This window comes from Hyperoodon ampullatus (assembly GCF_949752795.1).
Source record: "Hyperoodon ampullatus genome assembly, chromosome: 5".
In the NCBI taxonomy this organism is placed as follows: domain Eukaryota; kingdom Metazoa; phylum Chordata; class Mammalia; order Artiodactyla; family Ziphiidae; genus Hyperoodon; species Hyperoodon ampullatus.
Window position 1 is genome coordinate 98,521,308 of NC_136918.1, and position 22,613 is coordinate 98,543,920.

Sequence of the window (22,613 nt, forward strand, 5' to 3'; positions counted from 1 at the left end):
CACCATTGTAAAGCAATTATACTCTAATAAAGATGTTAAAAATAAATAAATAAATAAATAAAATAAAATTAAAATAGCCAGAGAATTTGAATAGACATTTTCCCAAAGAAGACATACAGGTAACTAAAAGGCACATGAAACGATGTTCAATATCACTAATCATTAGGGAAGTTCAAATCAAAACACCAGTGAGATATCCCCTCGCACCTGCAGAATGGCTATTATCAAAAGGACAAGAAATAGCAAGTGTTGGCCAGGATATGAGGAAAGAGAACCCTCATGCACTGTTGGTGGAAATGTAAATTGGTACAGCCACTGTGGAAAATAGCATGGAGCTTCCTCAAAAAATTAAAAATAGGGCAGTGATTGAGAGTCCACCTGCCGATTCAGGGGACACGGGTTCGTGCCCTGGTCCAGGAAGATCCCACATGCCACGGAGCCTCTAGGCCCGTGAGCCATGGCCGCTAAGCCTGCGCATCCGGAGCCTGTGCTCCGCAACGGGAGAGGCCACAACAGTGAGAGGCCCACGTACCGCAAAAAAAAAAAAAAAGAAAGAAAAAATTAAAAATAGAACTACCATATAAGCCAGCAATTCCACTTCTGGGTATTTATCTGAAGAAAATGAAAACACTAATTCAAAAAGACAAAGGCACCCCTAGGTTCACTGCAGCATATTTATAAGAACCAGGGTATGGAAACAACTTAAGGGTCTATCAATGGATGAATGAATGGATAAAGGAGATGTTTTATATATACATTTATATATATATATGTATTCATATAATATATATAATATAAATATTTTATATTTATATGTACATAATGGAATATTACTCAGCCATAAAGAATAACAAAATGGACATTGAGGGTATTACATTAAGTGAAATAAGGCAGATAGAGAAAGACAAATACCAAATGATTTCACTTACCTGTGAGATCTAACAAACAAATGAACAAACAAAACAAAACACATAGATACAGGGAACAGATTGATGGTTGCCAGAATGGGGGGAGGTGGGCAAAAATGGGTGAAGGGGATCAAGAGGTTCAAACCTCCAGTTATAAAATAAATAAGTCTTATAGTTTTCGGAGCACAGGTCTTTTGTCTCCTTAGGCATGGTTATTCCTAGGTATTTTATTCTTTTTGATGTGATGGTAAATGGGGTTGTTTCTGGAATTTCTCTTTCTGATATTTCTTTGTTAGTGTATAGAAATGCAACAGATTTGTGTGTATTAATTTTGTAACCTGCAACTTAACCAAATTCATTGATGAGCTCCAGTAGTTTTCTGGTAGCATCTTTAGGATTTTCTATGTATAGTATCATGTCATCTGCAAATGGTGACAGTTTAACTTCTTTTCCCATTTGGATTCCTTTTATTTCTTTTTCTTCTCTGATTGCTGTAGCTAGGACTTCCAAAACTATGTTGAATAAAAGTGACAAGAGTGAATATCCTTGTCTTGTTCCTGATCTTAGAGGAAATGTTTTTAGCTTTTCACCATTGAATATGATGTTAGCTGTAGGTTTGTCATATATGGCCTTCATTATGTTGAGGTATGTTCCCTCTATGCCCACTTTCTGGAGAGTTTTTATCATAAATGGGTGTTGAATTTTGTCAAAAGCTTTTTCTGAAAATAAGGAGATGATCATATCACCTCACACCAGTCAGAATGGCTATCATCAAAAAATCCACAAGCAATAAATGCTGGAGAGGGTGTGGAGAGAAGGGAACCCTCCTACACTGTTGGTGGGAATGTAAACTGGTGCAGCCACTATGGAGAACAGTATGGAGGTTCCTTAAAAAACTAAAAATAGAGCTACCATATGATTCTGCAATCCCACTCCTGGGCATATACCCAGAGAAAAACATGGTTTGAAAGAATACATGCACCCCAATGTTCATTGCAGCACTGTTTACAATAGCCAAGACATGGAAGCAACCTAAATGTCCATCAACAAAAGAATGGATAAAGAAGATATGGTACATATATACAATGGAATATTACTCAGCCATTAAAAAGAATGAAATAATGCCATTTGCAGCAACTTGGATGGACCTACAGATTGTCATACTGAGTGAAGTAAGTCAGACAGAGAAAGAGAAATATCATATGACTGTTTCTATGCAGAATCTAAAAAATGATACAAACGAACTTATATACAAAGCAGAAGCAGACTCACAGACTTAGAGAATGAACTTATGGTTACCAGGGCGGAAGGGTAGGAGGAAGAGATATTTAGGGAGTTTGGGATTGACATGTACACACCACTATATTTAAAATGGATAACCAACAAGGACCTACTGTATAGCACAGGGAACTCTGCTCAATATTCTGTAACAAACTAAATGCAAAAAGAATTTGAAAAAGAATAGACACATGTATATGTATAACTGAATCACTTTGTTGTACACCTGAAACTAATACAACATTGTTAATCAACTGTACTCCAATATAAAATTAAAAGTTTTTTTAAAAAATGAAAAAAATAAATAAAATTAAAAAGTCATGGGGATATTATATACAGCATGGTGACTATAATCAGTAATATTGTATTGCAGATTTGAAAGTTGCTAATAAAGTAAATCTTGAAAGTTCTCATCACAGAAAAAAATTTTTGTAACTTTGTATGGTAACAGATGGTATAACTAGACTTATTGTGGTGGTCATTTTACAATGTATACAAAAGTTGAATCATTATGTTGTACACCTAAAACTAGTATAATGTATGTCAATTGCACTTCAATTCAAAAAGAAATCTATCACAGGAAACTGAAAAAGAAAAACAACAAACAAACACAAGAAGAATCTTGCTTGAGCTCCTACTATGTTGTAGGCAGTTTAAATACATGATCTCATTTAGGTACTATTCTTATCTCCATTTTGTAAATGACAAAACTGGTATTAAAACTGATATAAATTTAACTGATATTTATTTAACTGATATTTAAACTGATATATTTAACTGATAGTTTACCCAGTCATACAGCTGACAAGCAGCAGAGCTAGGAACATGGATTCTTAGCAATCTGTTACATTGCTCCTCACCCATCATGAAACATTGTATCAAAGTCCTTGTAAAAACATGTATAGTTCAACTGAATCTTACTGTTAGAAATATTACAGGAAATGTCAAATTAACCAGATACTCAAATTTAATGGGAGACATACATGTTGGTCAAAAATGACACCAAGCTTGGGAAGTGCTATAACTGATGTAAACATGGGCAAATGGCGCGTTCACTGCAGGTGTGGGGAGGACCATTTGGATAAGAAAACAGCATATGCAAAGACACGGAGGCACAGAAGAGTGTGCTGAAGGGTAATGCATAGGTTAGGAGCACAGCAGAGACACTTTTTATCTATTCCAACTTTAAACCAGCATTTATTCTTTTTTTTTTTTTTTAGTTTTCTCATTCATTCCATTTTTTCTTTTCTAACATCTTTATTCGAGTATAATTGCTTTACAATGTTGTGTTAGTTTCTGCTGTATAACAAAGTGAATCAGCTATACGTATACAGATATCCCCATATCCCCTCCCTCTTGCATCTTCCTCCCACCCTCCCTATCCCACCCCTCTAGGTGGTCACAAAGCACTGAGCTGATCTCCCTGTGCTATGCAGCTGTTTCCCACTAGCTATCTGCTTTACATTTGGTAGTGTATATATGTCAATGTTACTCCCTCACTTTGCCCCAGCTTACCCTTCCCCCTCCCCGTCTCCTCAAGTCCATTCTCTATGTGTGCATCTTTATTCCTGTCCTGCCCCTAAAACCAGCATTTATTCTTTTTATTGGAAATGTTTGTGTTTGCAGATAATTTTCTGTTATATTACCCTGTTTTGTGGAATGCTAAGGAATGAAATACCTCTTTGAACTTAAAGTTCAGTAATATCAAGACTTGATGATCATATACCAAAAAATAGAACTTCCATGAACAAAAATCACTAACTTACCAGGTGACAAAGGCATAAATTGCTCCAATGATGATAATGGCTATTGCATAATGCCAACAAAAGCATATGGTGAGAAACATAACGTTGTCATGATCCACTAAATCCCATGCAGGACCTCCACTGGGGGGATAAAGGACAAACCCAATCTGTAATTTAAAACAAAGAACACACATTAAAAAATACCAGCCATATTCCCAAAGATGGTACATTTCAAAATGTTTCATTTCAAGATTAATGGTAACAGATAACTCCCATTACCTGAGATGCTACAGATAAGATATCTGCTACCTGTTTTAGTAATATAGACAGTACCTACTAGATCATACTTTTGGAAAAAATGTTAAGGATTTTACAGATCAATTTCCAAAATATGAAAAGTAATAATCTTTGGGGATTGGTGGACTTTCAGATGATGTGTTAGGTTTCTAAGCTGTGCAGTTTAACTCAGTTATTTCAAAATCAGAGTTAAAAAAAAAGTTTTAAAATAAAGCCCACCGGTAACATTATATTCAATGATAAAGACTGAAAGCTTGTCTCTAAGATCAGGAACAAGACAAGGGTGTCTTATTTTACAAATTCCATTCAACATTGTACTAGAAATTCTAGCCAGAGCAATCAGTCAAGAAAACAGACAAAGAGCATCCAGATTGCAAAGGAAGAAGTAAAACTATATTCACAAATGACATGATCTTATATATACAGAAAATTCTGAAGAATCCACAAAAAAACCATTAGAGCTAATAAATTAATTTAGCACACTTGCAGGATACAAAATCAACACATAAAACATGCAATGAACAATCAAAAAAATTAAGTTAGGAAAACAATTCCACTTAAAATAGCATTGAAAAGAATGAAATACTTAGGAATAAATTTAATCAAAGAGGTTCAAGACTTGTACCTTGCAAACTACAAAACATTGTTGAAAGTGATCAAAGAAGATCTAAACAAATGGAAGTATATCTCATGTTCATGAACTGGAGCATTTAATATTGTTAAGATGGCAATAAAAAAACAGACCATGAATCTGATCAAACCTCTAGATCTAACAAGATCGGGCATGTTGAAAAGTCTTAAATGTGATGGTTAATTTCACATGTCAACTTGACTGGGTCATAGGATGTACAGACACTTGGTTAAACATGATTTTGGGGTGTGTTTGTGAGGGTATTTCCAGATGAGATTAGCACTTGAATCTGTAAAAATCTAAGTAAAGCAGATCCTCTTCCACAGTGCGGGTGGGCATCATACAGTCCATTGAGGGCTGAAGAGAGCAAAAAGCAGAGGGATGGAGAATTGGCTCTGCCTCACCACTGAGCTGGAACTTTGGTCTTCTCCTGCCTCAAACTAGAACTTGTACCATCAGCTCTCCGCTTTCAGGACTGGACCTACAGCACCAGCTTTCCTGGGTCTGTAGCCTGCAGGTGGCAGATCATGGGACTTCTCAGCCTCCACAATTATGGGAACCAATTCCTTAAAATAAATCTCTCTCTCTCTTTCCTCTCTCTATAGATATAGATATATTATAGATATAGATACAATTATATATTATATATAAAAAATATATATGTATATATTTGGTTCTGTTTCTCTGGAGAACCCTGACCAATACACTGGATGATAAATTGGTAAATACCACTACTTTTGTATATATTTAAGATTTACCATAATAAAAGTTTTTTAAAATTCCTTTTTCATAGGCACGTTAAAAAAAGAGAGAGAGAGAGAGAGATGGCAATAACACCCAAAGCAATCTACTGATTCAGTATGATCCCTATCAAAATCCCAGTAGTCTTTTTTGCAGAAATAGAAAGCTGATCCTAAAATTTATATGGAATTACAAGGGACCCAGAATAGCCAAAACAACCTTGAAAAAGAAAAGCAAAGTTTTAAGACTTACACTTACTGATTTCAAAACTTAACACAACTACAGTAATCAAAACATTGTGGTACTAACATAATGGTAGACATACAGATCAATGAAATAGAATTGAGAGTCCAGAAATAAGCCCATACACCTGTAGTAAATTGGTTTTTGAAAAGAGTGCCAAGGCCATTCAATGGGGAAACTAAAGTCTCTTCAACAAATGGTGCTGGGAAAACTGGATATCCACATGCAAAAAAAAAACAAGAATTTGGACCCTTACATTACACCACATACAAAAATTAACGCAAAATGGATTAAAACCTAAACATGAGAACTAAAATCCTAACTCTTAGAAGAAAACTAAGGAAAAACCTTCATGACCTGGGATTTAGTGCTGATTTCTTATACATGACACCAAAAACACATTAAAATTAAAAGCTTTTGTGGGGGCTTCCCTGGTGGCGCAGTGGTTAAGAATCCACCTGCCAACGCAGAGGACACGGGTTCGAGCCCTGGTACAGGAAGATCTCACATGCCACGAAGCAACTAAGCCCGTGTGCCATAACTACTGAGCCTGCGCTCTAGAGCCTGCATGCCAAAACTACTGAGCCCACATGCCATAACTAATGAAGCCCTTGTGCCTAGAGCCCGTGCTCCACAACAAGAGAAGCCACCGTAATGAGAAGCCCACACACCACAACGAAGAGTAGCCCCTGCTCACCGCAACTAGAGAAAGCCCGTGCACAGCAATGAAGACCTGACACAGCCAAAAATAAATAAATAAATAAAAACAAAGCTCAGCTATTAAAAAAAAAAAAGCTTTTGTGCATCAAAGGACACTATCAGGAAAATGAAAAGACAATCACAGCATAGGAGAAAATCACTGCAAATCATATATCTGGTAAGGAATTGATATCAAGAATATATAAAGAACTCCTAAATCTCAACAAAAAGCCAAAAAAATTTTAATGGGCAAAGGAATAGAAGACTCATTTCCCAAAAGAAGGTGTACAAATGGTTGATAAGCTCAAGAAAAAATTATGAACATCATTAGTTATTAGAGAAATGCAAATCAAAACCACTATGAGATACAACTTCACACCTCCTAGGATGGTAATAATAATAATAAGTAACAAGTGTTGGTAAGGATATGGTGAAACTGGAATCGTTATACATTGCTGGTGAGAATGTAAAATGGTACAGCTATGTAGAAAACAATTTGATAGTGTCTCAAAAGTTAAATATAGAATTATCACATGACTTGGCAATTTCATTCTAGGTACTATACATACCCAAAATAATTGAAAGCAGGTATTCAAACAAAAACTTCTACACAAATGTTCATAGCAGCATTATTCACAAGAGCCAAAAGTTAAAAACAATCCAAATATCCATCAGCTGATGATGAATAAGCACCATGTGGTATTTCCATACAACAGAATATTATTCAGCCATAAAAAGTGACATATTAATATATAATACAACATGGATGAACCTTGAAAACATTATGTTAGAGAAAGAAACTAGACACAAAAGGTAACATATTGCATGATTCTGTTTACATGAAATATCCAGAATAGGTAAATCCATAGCAACAGAAAGCAGAGTGGTAACCAGGGATTGGGAGGAGAGGAAAAGGAAATAACTGGTTAATGGATCCGTGGTTTCCTTTTGGGGTGATGAAAATGTTTTAGAACTAAATAGAGGTGATAGTTGCACAACACTGTGAATGTACTAAACGCTGCTGAATTATACACTTTAAAATGCATAAAATGTTGCCAGAGAGGAGAGAGGTGCGGGGGATGAGAGAAGTCAGTGAGGGAGATTAAGAGGTACAAGCTTCCAGTCACAAAATAAATGAGTCACAGGTATGAAATGTACAGTGTTGGGAATAGTCAATAATTATGTAATAGCTTTGTATGGTGACAGATGGCAACTAGAGTATTGTGGTGATCATTTTGAAATGTATAGAAATATCAAATCACTATGTTGTGCATGAGGAAATAACAATTAAAATTTTTATTTTTATTTTTCAATTATACTTCAGAAACAAACAAACAAACTCTTAGAAAAAGAGATCAGATTTGTGGTACCAGAAGTGGAAGGTGGGAGGAAGAGGTATTGGATAAAGGTACTCAAAAGGTACAAACTTCTAGTTATACAATAAATAATACAATATACAATATGATCAATAGAATTAACACTGCTACATGTTATATATGAAAGTTAGAGTAAATTCTAAGATTTCTTATCACAGGAAAAAGAATGTTTTTCTTTGTCTTTAATTTTGTTTCCACATGAGATGACGGATGTTCACTAAACTTATTTGGGTAATCATTTCATTAGGTAAGTGAAATCATTATGCTGTACACTGTAAATTTATACAGGGCTGTACATCAATTATTCCTTAATAAAACTGGAAAAGGGAGGGAGGGAGGGAGGGAGGAAGGAAGGAAGGTTAATTCTATGTTATATGAATTTTACTCCAATAAAAAATTAAGATACATAGATGATAGGTAGAGGAACAGATGTCAGGTTTCAAGATCCAAATGAAATACAAAACCAAGATAATTACATGGATAACTGTACAAATGTCTATCATATTAGCTAACTCTGTGTCAGTTACAGTGCTTAGGAGGTTTCCTTACTATGGCCCTTCAATAATGTGGTCTTGGGCTTCCCTGGTGGCGCAGTGGTTGAGAGTCCGCCTGCCAATGCAGGGGACACGGGTTCGTGCCCCGGTCTGGGAGGATCCCACATGCCGCGGAGCGGCTGGGCCCGTGAGCCATGGCCGCTGAGCCTGCGCGTCCGGAGCCTGTGCTCCGCAATGGGAGAGGCCACAACAGTGAGAGGCCCGCGTACCGCAAAAAAAAAAAATAAATAAAAAAAAAATAATAATAATAATGTGGTCTTTTTTTTTTTTTTTTTTTTTTTTTAAGGCTGCGTTGGGTCTTCATTGCTGCGTTTAGGCTTTCTCTAGTTGCGGTGAGCAGGGGCTACTCTTCATTGAGGTGTGCCAGCTTCTCACTGTGGTGCCTTCTCTCATTGTGGAGCACGGGCTCTAGGCACGCAGGCTTCAGTAGTTGTGGCTCGTGGGCTCTAGAGCGCAGGCTCCGTAGTTGTGGCGCATGGGCTTAGTTGCTCCGTGGCATGTAGGATCATCCCGGACCAGGGCTCGAACCCATGTCCCCTGCATTGGCAGGTGGATTCTTAACCACTGCGCCACCAGGGAAGTCCCCAACAATGTGCTATTATCCCAAGTTAATGTATTGTTATCCTCTTTAACCAGATGAGAAAATTGGGTGGTTTAGTGATTTGCTCCTGATCATACATCTAATAAATGAAATCTTACAGGGGAAAAAAAAGGATTTCGTTTATAATATTGAGTGAAACCATTTCTGATTGAAATTTCAAGTAATGTGAATAAATCGGGGAAAGCTAAGATTTGTGCCTTAATCACTTGTTCCTGTTTCCCATTTTAAAGGATTCCCTTTAGTTGGAAGGAGAACTGCCATTTGTACCACTTGGTAGATGTACTGTCATGTGTCAAGCACTTTAACCACACTCATGCACATAAACTTCACAGTAATTCTCATTCTCACAACAACCCCAGGAAGAAGGTATCATTATCCCCATAGTACAGAGGGTAAAACTGGAACTCAGAGACTTCAGTAACTTCCCCAACATTGCAAAATGGCCAAATGACTAAGACAGGGTTCCAAACCAGGAGCGTCTGGCTGCAAAACTCTGTGTGTTCTTTCTTCTACCTCACACTCTCTTTCATCATTTAGCCTTTCTCAGTGGAGCAGTATGAAGGACAGTGGCCAGGACAACAGAGTCCATGTGAGTCATCTCAGCAGTTCTGATACGGTTTGAACAATCAGTACTGAGATGGTAGTTGGTCCCATGAAGACATGGTACTGTCTTACCCTTAAAACACAGATTAGAGACTGGCAGACCCTGGGCCACATCTGCATCACAGACATGCTTTGCCTGGCCTGCACACTTTTTAAAATAATTTGCATTAGTTTTCAACATTTAAAAAATTAGGGAACTTCACACAAAAGTCTGCAGTCTCAGCTTATTTCTAAAAATAGAAATATTTCTATTTTATTTTCCAAAGCATGAGCCACAACATGTGCTCTCCATCGATTCATCATTCAGGTTGGTAGTTGCCTGACCAAGTGGAGCAATCCAGAGGTCTTTATTTTTACTCTAGTGCTATGCATTTTTATTTATTAACCAATGTCACATTCATAAATTTTTCCAAAATATCATGAGTTGAGGGGGCTTCTCTGGTGGCACAGTGGTTGAGAGTCCGCCTGCCGATGCAGGGGACACGGGTTCGTGCCCCGGTCCGGGAAGATCCCACATGCCGCGGAGCAGCTGGGCCCGTGAGCCATGGTCGCTGAGCCTGTGTGTCCGGAGCCTGTGCTCCACAACAGGAGAGGCCACAACAGTGAGAGGCCCGCGTACCGCAAAAAAAAAAAAAAAAAACAATCATCAGTTGAAATTAGCAAGGTACTGTGTAATAACTCCTTCCTGCCCTCCTCTACATCCCAGGAGACAGAATCCCTTTGTTGTCTCTATTTTAGAGATAAGAAAACTAAGTAACACAGGAGCCTGCCCTTCCATCTCCAAACAGTTACAAAAGTATTTGCGTCATTGCTGCTGTGCCTCACCCACCAAGAGCTGGGGATTCTGAATTAGGACATGGTAACATTCTAAAGGGATGAGGAGTTAACACCACTGGCAAAAGATAGATCCCTCATCAGATTAGAGATCTGAACCTACAGTATCCAGAAACTCCACCCAGCTAGTTTGCCTGCTGTTTGGACATGCCACCCAGCTAGTTTGCCTGCTGTTTGGACATATCCGTGTTTTGCAATGCCCCTTTATATACTGTTAGGAAAGTTCACTGTGGAGACCACAGTGACCAGAGCCCAGGTCTCTGCAGGCCCTGTAAGAAAGCGAGACTTGCTGGCTCCTCTGTGCTCACTGTTTGGAAAAGACAAGAAGGAAACTGACAAGTTTCCTACAAGAAGTCATGTAGTCAATTCTCAGTTCAAGGGACCCAGCCATTTTAGCTAGGGTGTCAGGACCATGAGAATCTGCCTTTCATGTCCTCCTCTCTCATCAATTCAGGGAGGATGACAGAGAAATTCTGGGTCAAGAAAGGGCCTTTTAGGGAGGTTGAGTTTAATGCACAATGGACTAGCTCTCCAGTTCCCACCTATCAGTGTCACCTATGTTCCTTCAATGCCGTCCACACCACCCATCTACCCCTGCTTGGGGAGTGATTTGCTCCAGATCCCAGAGGGAAGACTTAGCAGTTGTTGTGGGTTAAATGGTGCCCTCTAAAAGGGCATGTTGAAACCCTAACCCCAGATACCTGTGAATGTGACCTCATTTGGAAATAAGTTATTTGTAGATGTCATCCAGATGAGATGAGGTCATATTGGATCAGAACTGGCCCTGAATCTAATGATGGGTGTCCTTATAAGAAGTCCATGTGAAGACACAGGTGCACAGAAACACACAGGTGTGACTATGGAGGCAGAGATTGGAGTCATGCTGCCAAGTCAAGGATTGCTGGCAACTGACTAGGAGGGTAGCATGGGACAAATTCTCCCTTTGGGCCCCCAAGACAGAATCAACCTGCTGCCACCTTGATTCTTAGTTCCATCTCCCAGAACAGTGAAGCATAAATTTCCATTGTTTTAAGTCTTCCTGCTTGTGGGAATTTGTGACTGCAGCCCTAGGACACTAATACAGGAAGGAGCTAAGGCTGAAATAAGCAGAAGAGTATCAACTGTCCTAAAGCTCAAGCCTGGACACACTGGGACTCTCATCCATCTTTCAAACCCCAACTCAAGTTTACCTTCTTCTGGAAGTTTTCTCAACCCTCTTCCTATGGAATTAATATCTCCTCAAGGCACGAGGTATTTTCAGGTTGGAATATTTCATTCGAGCAACAGTCTCATGAGACATCATTTCTATTTTTTATTTGAGGAATCTTAAGCACACAGAATAGCTAGTCTATGGTCATGTGATTAATATGGTAGATCCAGAATTCAGACCCAGGTCTGCCTGACCTGGAGGCTCACAGACTTCTCCCTCCATGCCATAGTCACAACTCTTTTTCGGAGCTTCCAAAATGAAATCTCTCAGTCATCATCAATTTTACCAAAGTATTTACTGTTTTACACCAGGAAAAGAGAAACCTTGAGCACTCTCTACTGCTAATCTCACTGGGATCCTCAGAGCCTAATATACTGAACGCTAAATATTTCACTGAAGGCCACTGTGAAGCCTGTGAACAGAGTTAACAGATGTGATTATACTGAAAGCCATAGAAATGTTTGGAAAGTCGCCTCAGGCTAAACCCAAGTAAATTAGGAAAGCTGAAAATTAAGGCCAGATAATGCCACAACCCATTAAATTTTCCTTTAAATGTAAAAGTTAGTCACTATTCTTTCATCTGCTGTCCTAATTTCCTTCCTAATATAAAATTCCAAGAAAAAAAGGTCTGAAAAAGCATTTTTTTCTTGCTATATCTTGTATGTCACTCCTGAACATCTGTTTTTGACTAGTTTAAGCTTCATTAGTATCACATTTAAAATGTAAATAATTATCTTCTCCAATAGGCATCCAGCCAGGGCCCATTACCTATAGGTTAGTTTGACTTTCCTAGTGTTTTCTTTCTTATTTTCCAGTCACTTATTTCAACACTATAAGCCTAAGCAAGTGTTTGATCTACCATATCAGACCTCAGACCACTGCTGCTTAGTTGGGTCTTTTTGTCATTTTCAAATGAACTTTTATAGTTCTTAAAGATAAGACAAGGCTGGGTTTTAGTTTGGGCTTAGAGATCTGGGGATCATGGGAGTTGCTGGTGCAGTTAGTGGAGCTGGGAGGTACAGCTGAAGCAATTGTCCAACGTCTTGAGAAGCAAAGGCAGCAGGTGTGTCTTCCTCATTTCCTGATTCTCTCTGCACTATGGCTCTGACAAGGAAGGGTGGGAATTTGGGAATGACAAAGTGCAAAAGTGAGCTTTAGAAATATTGTCCCACACACAGTCTCAGAAAACATGATTCATGGAATAAATGGACCCAAGGGATTTTTTTTTCTTTTTTAAATTGCATCATGGTTAGGTTTTTGAGAAAATATATTTAGCTGTAATGTGGTTTAGGAAAGAAAACATTTTTATAGGTTGGGAGGGGAATTCCCTCCAGGTTTGTCTATTACCTAATTATTTATAGATGAGTTATTTTAAAAATGGCCACTGTGAGCATTTGCCTCAGTTCACCTCTCCATACTTATGGTTCCAAGAATCTAGGTGTACCTTTTCCCTAATATGTGTATATACTGTTTAAGTGCTAGTATTGTGCTCAATATTAACCATGTATGGAGAAGTAGCGAGAGAAAAAAATATGGTGAAAAGGAAATCACAATGTAATAGTATTAGCTTGAGATAGAGTTTGGGGCATAAACATTCATAGCAACAAAACATGGAAGCATAATAAATTCACCTAAGTCCCTGAAACATTTTTGTTTCAGAGGAATCTAACAGGGAGGGGGCGGGGGAGGAGATGTACTATGGCTAAAGCTTCATTTCCTGCCAGTGTGTGTGTTTGCATTGGTATGAAATATTCATTTTCCTTTAAGTCCCAAATGTTACTTAGTCTGGCTGCCAGGTAAAGAAAGATACTAGTCTAGACATAATCATGGCTGGAAAATTTTTAAAATAATCTCAGATTTATGCCCCAAGACTTTAACCTCATATCTCTTCCTTAGAAAAGCTCCTGGGGAAATGTGAAAAGATTATTTCTCTGCCAAAAGGGACAAAATGAAGCCAACCTATTCTCAGTTGTGACAGCCCACAGCTTCCTCCCTCAGATATTTAATTAATCATTAATTATTAATGGAACTCAAATTAGTTTCATTAATTCCGCTCTTACCTTTATTATTCTTTTCTTCAACTCTCTTTGGGTTTCCCCTTTTATCTTTTTTTAAAATAAATTTATTTATTAGTTATTCTTGGCTGCATTGGTTCTTTGTTGCTGCACATGGCTTTCTCTAGTTGCAGTGCACGGGCTTCTCTTTGCAGTGGCTTCTCTTGTTGCGGAGCTCGGGCTCTAGGTGCGTGGGCTTCAGTAGTTGCGGCTCGTGGGCTCTAGAATGCAGGCTCAGTAGTTGTGGCGCACGGGCTTAGTTGCTCCGTGGCATGTGGGACCTTCCCAGATCAGGGCTCGAATCCGTGTCCCCTATATTTTCAGGCAGTTTCTTAACCACTGCACCACCAGGGAAGCCCTCCCCTTTTTTCCTACTTTCTAACTTCTTTATTTGAATATTTAGCTGTTTAAGAAACTCGATTTAGTAAATATATGTAGAATCTTCAACACAGCAAAGACAGAATATACTTTCTTTTCAAATACATGGAACATTTACTACCACTGACATTGGGCTATGTCCCAAAGGAAGTCCCAACACATTTCAAAGAGAACACATACAAAGCAATTGAATTGAAAATAAATAATAAAAAGAAAAAATATTTTTGGAAACTGAAAAGTGCACTCCTAAATAACTCATAAATTAAAAAGGAAAGCACATAGAAAATGCAACATTCAAAATTGCCCAAGAGAATAAAGACACAGACCTACTAGGGCATGGACTTGAGGATACGGGGAGGGAGAAGGGTAAGCTGTGACAAATGAGAGAGTGGCATGGACATATATACACTACCAAATGTAAAATAGATAGCTAGTGGGAAGCAGCCGCATGGCACAGGGAGATCAGCTCGGTGCTTTGTGACCACCTAGAGGGGTGGGATAGGGAGGGGGGAGGGAGGGAGATGCAAGAGGGAAGAGATATGGGAACATATGTATATGTATAACTGATTCACTTTGCTATAAAGCAGAAACTAACACACCATTGTAAAGCAATTATACTCCAATAAAGATGTTAAAAAAAAAAATTGCCCAAGAGTGAAAGCTACCACACACCAAATCTCACGGGTGGTAGCTACAGTAGTGTATAGAAGAAATTCTAGGTGTATTTATTTAAAAACAAGAAAAACTGAAAATAAGTGAACATTCAACTCAAAAAACTAGAAGGGGAGAAGCAGAATACAGCCTCATGACATTAAAGAAAAAATTGAAAATAAGGAGAAATTGACAAATCCATAACTGTAAGATAAAATTTTAACAGACCTCTATCAGAAAGTGAAAGATCAAATGGATGGAAAGCAATTACGAGTAGAGAATATGTAAACATATAACTAAAAAGAGTTCCAAGAACCTGGTTTTATCCCCATATCAAGAGGAACCCTTCGGGCTTCCCTGGTGGCGCAGTGGTTGAGAGTCCGCCTGCCGATGCAGGGGACACGGGTTCGTGCCCCGGTCCGGGAAGATCCCGCATGCCGCAGAGTGGCTGGGCCCGTGAGCCATGACCACTGGGCCTGTGCGTCCGAAGCCTGTGCTGCACAACGGGAGAGGCCACAACAGTGAGAGGCCCGCGTACCGCAAAAAAAAAAAAAAGAAAGAAAAAAGAGGAACCCTTCAATTTCCTTTTAGCTCCCCTGGAGCCAAAGAACCAACTGCCATGTCTACCCTAGACCTGGAGCCCACAGGCCTGCAGCCCAGCTCTACTCTGGCTATGCATTTCTATTCTGTGTCTGGCCCACAGGTGGCTTGCCCTATTTTTGTGTTGTTTACTTGCAACTACATATTTTTTTTTACTCTCTTACTTTCATTTACTTTTCTCTTCTTTTGATTTCTTTTTTATTTTATAGGTATTTTTGACAGTTTATGTGTCATTGCTATATGTTTGAAGCAGAGGAGATACACTGAAGCATAAACTCACTGTGTCATCTTGATCGGAAGTTATCACTTTAAAATTTTTTTAAATTTATTTTTAGTTTTGAATCAGCAATATATGTACACAGCAAAACATTCCAATCAAGAGATACAGAATGCATAATCATGTTTTACATGCCATTCTATTTCACTTCCAAACAGATGATAAATAATCTCACAGAACAACTTCTGTATACCAGCCAGTTATATTCACCGATTATCAATTTGATCACATGATAAGGTATTTGTTATTTTTTCTATATCATTTTTTCTTCAAAATAAGCCCTGGGCTTCACTGGTGGCGCAGTGGTTGAGAATCTGCCTGCCAATGCAGGGGACACGGGTTCGAGCCCTGGTCTGGGAAGATCCCACACGCTGCGGAGCAACTGGGCCCGTGAGCCACAACTACTGAGCCTGCGCGTCTGGAGCCTGTGCTCTGCAACAAGAGAGGCCGCGACAGTGAGAGGCCCGTGCACTGCGATGAATAGTGGCCCCCACTCGCCGCAACTGGAGAAAGCCCTTGCACAGCAACGAAGACCCAGCACAGCCAAAAATAAATAAATAAATTTTTTACAAAATAAAAATAAGCCCTGAATCTAGTCCCCTCTTTACTAGCCTCTGCTCCAACAGCCTTTCTAGTCCCCCATAAGCTTAAATATCACATCTTTCCTAGCCATGATGCTTTGACCATGATGTTTCTCTTCCTCTTGCCTACCAGTGCTTTCTTACCACTCCTCGCTGAAATGCAAATCCTTGGAATAACCTCCTCATCCCAAATCCCTGCACTTTAGTGACTAAAAATCTCTAAGAGATCTTCCCTGATTAAACCACATTCACCTTTCATCCCAGACTTTCTTTACATCTATATATGTATGTTGAATTATGATTTATCAGTCTCTATAAAGTATATGTTCACTGATTGGAATACATGTTTTCAACACTCCAATGTTAGGGAGTCAACAGTAAAATGGAAAGTGCCTGGGATTTGGAGTCAGACAGACCCACATTTAGGTGCTAGCTCCATTATTGTGTGATCCTGGGAAAGTAACTTGGTCTCTCTGAGTCTTCTTTGTCAGTAAATTGGGGATGATAATACCTAACGTCCAAGTCATCATGAGGACAAAATGAAACAATGTGCCTGTAAAAGTCCCGTACAGTGGCCGGCACATAGTTGTTTCTCAATACATAATAATTTCCTCCCTTTCTTGCCTTCCATATGTTTCTTGAACTTATCACCCATTAGGCTTTAAGCTGCTTTAGCATCAGGAACTGCTTCCAGCTAAAAGCACTGGCTCAGAGTTCCTACAAAATGGATACTCAGGTGTATGATGAAAATGTACACACCCAACCTCCTTCCCTGCTGCTCTATCACTGCTCCCACCAGGGCCACCGGGCCGCTCAAAGAAACATCACCTCTCAAAGGTCTACATTCTCACTACCAGCAGCACATCAGAAGGAAGTCTCGGGGTTCTAGAGCAAAACACCCACCAATTAAAGAGAGAAGGTTATCAGTGGAGACACCAAGTACATTAATTGGAGGCCCAACTCACCTGCCAGAACCAGCTTCCCTGAAGTAGGAAAAAGCTTATCCGCAGAAGTTCCACAGTTATATTGGTCAGTATGAAGAGCTCCAAGAAGGCAATCAGGCCTGTCAAAAAGATGACCAAGACCAGAAGCTTGTGCACAAAGATGTCCAGCATTTCTCGACCATGAGTGTGATTGTAGAAGACAAAACCTGATATAGGGAGAAAAAATAGTTTGTCTTTTTCAATGAAACTACCTACTGTTTCTCTCTCTCTCTCTCTCTCTCTCTCGACACACAACTTTACAAACACACACATTTCTTTGTCCGAAATATCAGGTGCCCACTGCTTCCCACAATAATGGAAACCTCTACCATTTTTGGAGTCACCACTACCTCTTTAGGATGGAATCTTTGAAATCTCCTTTTCCCTTCCCCAACCTTTATTCTCTCCTCCAATATGTCATGACATTTTCAACCAACTATATTTCATAGCACCTTTTACGCAAAAGGATGAATAATAAGCATGATGAGGGTAGGGCAGCAGGAGTCAGGGTGAATAGGCAGAGGAATGAGACAAAGCCTCGCCTTAAGGAATTCAGTCCACTGGAGGCAGCAGATATACACACAAATCATAAAAGTGCACGTTGATGGGTATGACAAGATTCTCTGGAAGCTCCCAAGAAGTAGTAGCTAGCTACATTTTTTAATCCCATGGACAGATTCCAGCTTCAGCTTCATTCTTTTCATTTGGATGAGGAGGAAAGGATGTTCATTCAAAATATGGTAACATCCTGAGATAATGAGAATCATCCTTAGTTGCTGGTGCCCAGCTTTTATCTAGCTCTTGTTTTCAAAGAGCGTTTGGCAAAAGCTCTTACCTTTAGACATGGGAGGCAAGGTGGATGTTAGGAAATGACTGCCTCCCGATAACTGGGGGCTTTTTAAGTTCTATGATCAATCTATCCTTTCCATATGAAATAAATGAAAACAAATCATTAAATACTTGTTTTCAGTGTTTCCTCATACAGTAACAGGGAGGCCAACTGAACAAAAAAATGTTAGGACCTCATTTTTCTGTGACTGAATTTTTTGGACCCTGCTTATCATGTAATGGTGGAGTTTTACTATATCAATATTAAAAAGGCTAGTTTGTAGGCATGGAAGCTATTCTGCTGTGAGTGGTCTCCTCGTTTGAGGATATATATGCTTCACTACTCTGAGCTCAGTTTCACATGTTAAAGATGGAAATAATGATAATCTCCAGGATAAACCAGAGATAAATAGCCATGGTAGGTGGTTCTTTAAGACAGATGTGAAATGTGAATAAAACACATTGAATGATTATGCTTGTCTAGCTGTACTAAATGAGTCAGTAGGGAAGGAAAAACTTGGGCATCCTGTCTAGGACATCTCAATAGCTCACCATGGCCCAAACAGATGGCCCTGTGGATCAAGGCTGCACCAGGACACTAAAGGAGTATTATTGTAAAGGGCTAGATAAATATCCAATAATAGTGAAAGGTATATGAAAATACTCATACTTACCCTCCACAAATAAGGCATTTGCTAACATTAACTTGGTAAAGGAGGCAGGAAGTGACCTGATGGTGGAACATAAGATGTTTGTCACACCCAGCAGCCCAAAGAAGAAGTACATGGTAAAATGATGCCAGCTCAGGAGCTGGACCCACTGGCCCTCTTTGTAGTCATATAAGGTCAGGTGCGGTCCTCCAGGAATAAACTGTTCTCCAAGCATGCCTACAGAGGGACGTATCACACTTTTAGCAATCTTTCCATAACTTGATTGAGAAAGCAGGAAGATACAGAAGGATCAGCCTACTGCTTAGTCCAGTATAGTGTCCTTTTATGACATGGATTCATCTTTCGGGGCTGTTCCCTAACAGCTGAGCACTGGTTCTTTAGGCTGGTTTTAGAGCTTCAAATACTGGTTTGGATAATCATTTTTAGTCAAAGATAGCCAATTTAGTCAAACAGCTATTTCAGATGTTCAAAGCTAATGATCTTAGTTCCACTGAGTTCCCTGATCAGTTCCACTGATGGTCTTAGTTCCTATTTTAATTTAATGACTAGATAAATCCTGAGTAATTTTGGATTTAGATTTGTGAGATTAGTTCTATGGCATCTGATTACTTCCTTCTTACACACTATGTCTTTGGGTAGGGAGTTGTGCTTGGTTCAGGATTAAAATGCTAGAGTTCAGCTTCTCCCCAACTAAGGATAACCAAGAAAGCACAGACAGATACAGCATAGAGTCTAGTCAGTTACACAAACATTTAAGCTTTCTTGAAGATGCTGCTTTATTTATTAATCTATAGAATTTGGCAATGAAATTCCTCTCTTTGTAAATGGTTGCTCCGTAGTTGTATGGCCATGGCAAAGACCTATCACCATGAACAAAGCATGAAGAAATCCAAAGGAAAATTAGGAAGTTTTCCCTTTCATAACAGAAAGGCTGAAGTGGAAATTTAAAAACACAGAACATTTTTACAGAATCATAGAGCCAATGGAAAGGCCTTACAATCATCTGTCCCAACCTCCCTCTCTAATTTAGTAATCACACAAAGAGGATGAGCGCAGGAGATAAGTTTTCTTCAGCCTGACCGTCTGGACAGCCTATCAGCAATGATTTATTATTGAAGCCTTCCCATAATCATTTGATTATTTTGGTGTCATTTTGAAAAATGGTTTCTGATAGAGTTTACTCTTTCAGGCATCAGAATAATTGATATAAAATTATTTTAAAGGCTCCAACTACTTCTATAAAGGAAATTCACCTTGAATGGGCAGGCAAGTTAATTGCTATGACTAACTCATTAAGGAATAGCCCTTTGTATAAACATGAAGTATCACCTTCTAGTAAATTATATCAGATAGAAATTACAATTAGAATATGTATTTGGGTATTTTTGAATAAAAATTTTACTTTAGCAATTTCTTGTTTTGATATTGAATCTTCTCTTTGCACGTGAAAATACCCCAAAAAGCAGACAGAACACAGAAAAGGATCACTCACCAGTTAAAGCCATTCCAGTTATTATGATTCCCTCCAAAATTTCTACTCGATGGAATAATACTTTGGAATCAAGGTAGGAAATCCGCTTGTGCTTTTTGAAGGCATATTTCAGAATGCACTTTGTTGTCCACCAAATCCCCAAGATAAAGAAGAAGGTTCCAGGGAGAGCATGGCCTTTGAAATTCCCCATGACTACCAAAATAAGAACATATAGAAGATGAAGACATTTCATTTCCAGAATTTGGCCAAAACATCGCTTATTCCTGTAAAGTACACTATCTTCTGAAGATGATGGATATACCTCTGAGTCAGAGGATCCAGTATTACTGTCAACAGTGGTAGATCCATTACAATATCAACAATACCAAAAAGAGGAAAAATCCACATTCGTTGAACACTTACCTTGTTCTAGGCACTGTGTCAAGTGTTTTACATGTGATCTCTAATCTAATTTTCACAACATACCCATGAATGAGGGGTTAAGTCACATTTTCAATTGGGATTCAGGTTTAGAGAAATGAAATGACTTACCTAAATCTCACAACTATTTTTGAAAAGTTTCATTGTTTTTAACAGGGAGCTCAAAATATCTATTAAAAATGATAGTGTGTACTCAAACAACACTTACACTTTAAGCATATTTGAAAGAAACAGGAAAGTTTTACCTTTATGCTTAAAACTTGAAATGATATGAAATTGCCTACAAAAAATTTTAAGTAGGTAATTTCAAAGTATCAAGCATCAAGTGTGTGGAAGAGACCATTAGTGCTCATCAAGTATCTGTGTACTCTTCCATGCACTTTTCCCAGCCTCTTCTCCATTTGAATCAGAACCACGTTTCTAGTTCTGGTCAATGGACTGTGGCATTTGTCACTTCCAGGCTGAGTCAGTTAAGAGACTATATGGCTCCTTTAACTCTCTTTTCCCATGCTTTGGCAACCTTGGCATGGCATATCAGCAACATTGAAGACAGTCAACCAGGCTGCATCAGATTTTTGCAAGAGGCAACCCTTTATTGTGTTAAGTCATTAAAATGTTGAGGTTTAACAGCTTAACCCAGCCTATCCAGAGGGATACCAAGCCAAATCAATTTGTAAATTCTGTTTACACTATTGCTACATGATCGAGCAATAAAAAACAGAAATATCCTCCTTCTTTTTTAGTCAGTGCTATAGAAAACCAGTTTTGAATTATATGAGTTTTGAATTATGTGAGCAGCCCTTTCTTCAAACATATTGTACCATCTACAGAATAACAAAAAGAGAGTTCAGAATCATCCCTGTGGATCAGAGTAGGCCAGATGCAGGAGAACTCATGAAAGGGGATTTCAGGGTTCCCCCTGGCCCAGAAGAGTTCTTTATCTCCTTGGGTAGGTACTGGACCTCTCAGTTCGGGGCAGATCCCTCTGAGTTACTTCCACATCCTTCTGACACAACTGTGAAGTTTCAAGGGGGAACTATAAAACTGACTCAAACACTAAAAGTCTCTTAAATCTCCAATTGAGATCCCAAATGGACATTTCAGCACACCCCTGAATCATCCATACCATCCAAGAGACTCTGACTCAATGTATCACACAGTGCTAAGAGCAGCTTCTTATCCTAACTCTGACTCTGTTAGAGGTATGGTTTGGACTATGTCCCTTAAGCTCTCTGAGCCTTGGTTCTTAATTAATAAAGAAAGAGGTGGCCTAGATGACACTTGGAGTTCCTTCCTGCTCTAACAGATTCTGTGATTCATTATCCTAACCACCATCTTTATCATAGTGTTACTGAGTCCTCTTATTTGTCTTGGCTTAGACAACCACGTGAAATTGAAAAATGCTTCTACATGGGATTGAAAAGTACATCTCGACTGTAAATTTTTTGAACTCTTCTGGAAAAGAATTTTTTTTTTTTTTTTTTTTTTTTTTTTTTTTTTTTGCTGTATGCGGGCCTCTCACTGCTGTGGCCTCTCCCACTGCAGAGCACAGGCTCCGGACGCGCAGGCCCAGCAGCCATGGCTCACGGGCCCAGCCGCTCCGTGGCACGTGGGATCCTCCCAGACCGGGGCACAAACCCATGTCCCCTGCATCGGCAGGCGAACCCTCAACCACTGCTCCACCAGGGAAGCCCCTGGAAAAGAATTTGATATGTTCTAAGGAACCTTAAAAATTTTACATTCCTTGGTACAGGAAATCCACTTCCAGGACTTTATCCTAAAGATCTAACCAGAAATACAGGCACCAAACTAGAAACAATATATATGTCTAAAATTTGGAGATAGGGGATATATTTAGTAAAAAAAAAAAAATAGGATTTTTTTAAAAACTGAGGAGAGGGGAATTTGGATTCAGGTTGACTAGATCTGAATCCCAACTTTACCATTTACTAGCTACA

General features: G+C 39.0%; 1 protein-coding gene across 1 annotated transcript in view; it reads right to left on the minus strand.

The window, feature by feature from the left end:
* TMEM45A (transmembrane protein 45A) overlaps positions 1–20,425 on the minus strand; it is a gene marked incomplete at its 5' end in the record, with an annotated part of 30,615 nt that extends 10,190 nt beyond the window's left edge. The window contains 4 exons of the mRNA XM_079704878.1: positions 3,953–4,098; positions 17,227–17,411; positions 18,747–18,959; positions 20,236–20,425. Of these exons, the coding sequence (XP_079561004.1) occupies positions 3,953–4,098; positions 17,227–17,411; positions 18,747–18,959; positions 20,236–20,425 (734 nt within the window). The remainder of the gene's footprint in view (positions 1–3,952; positions 4,099–17,226; positions 17,412–18,746; positions 18,960–20,235) is intronic.
* Between the last annotated feature and the right edge of the window lie 2,188 nt (positions 20,426–22,613).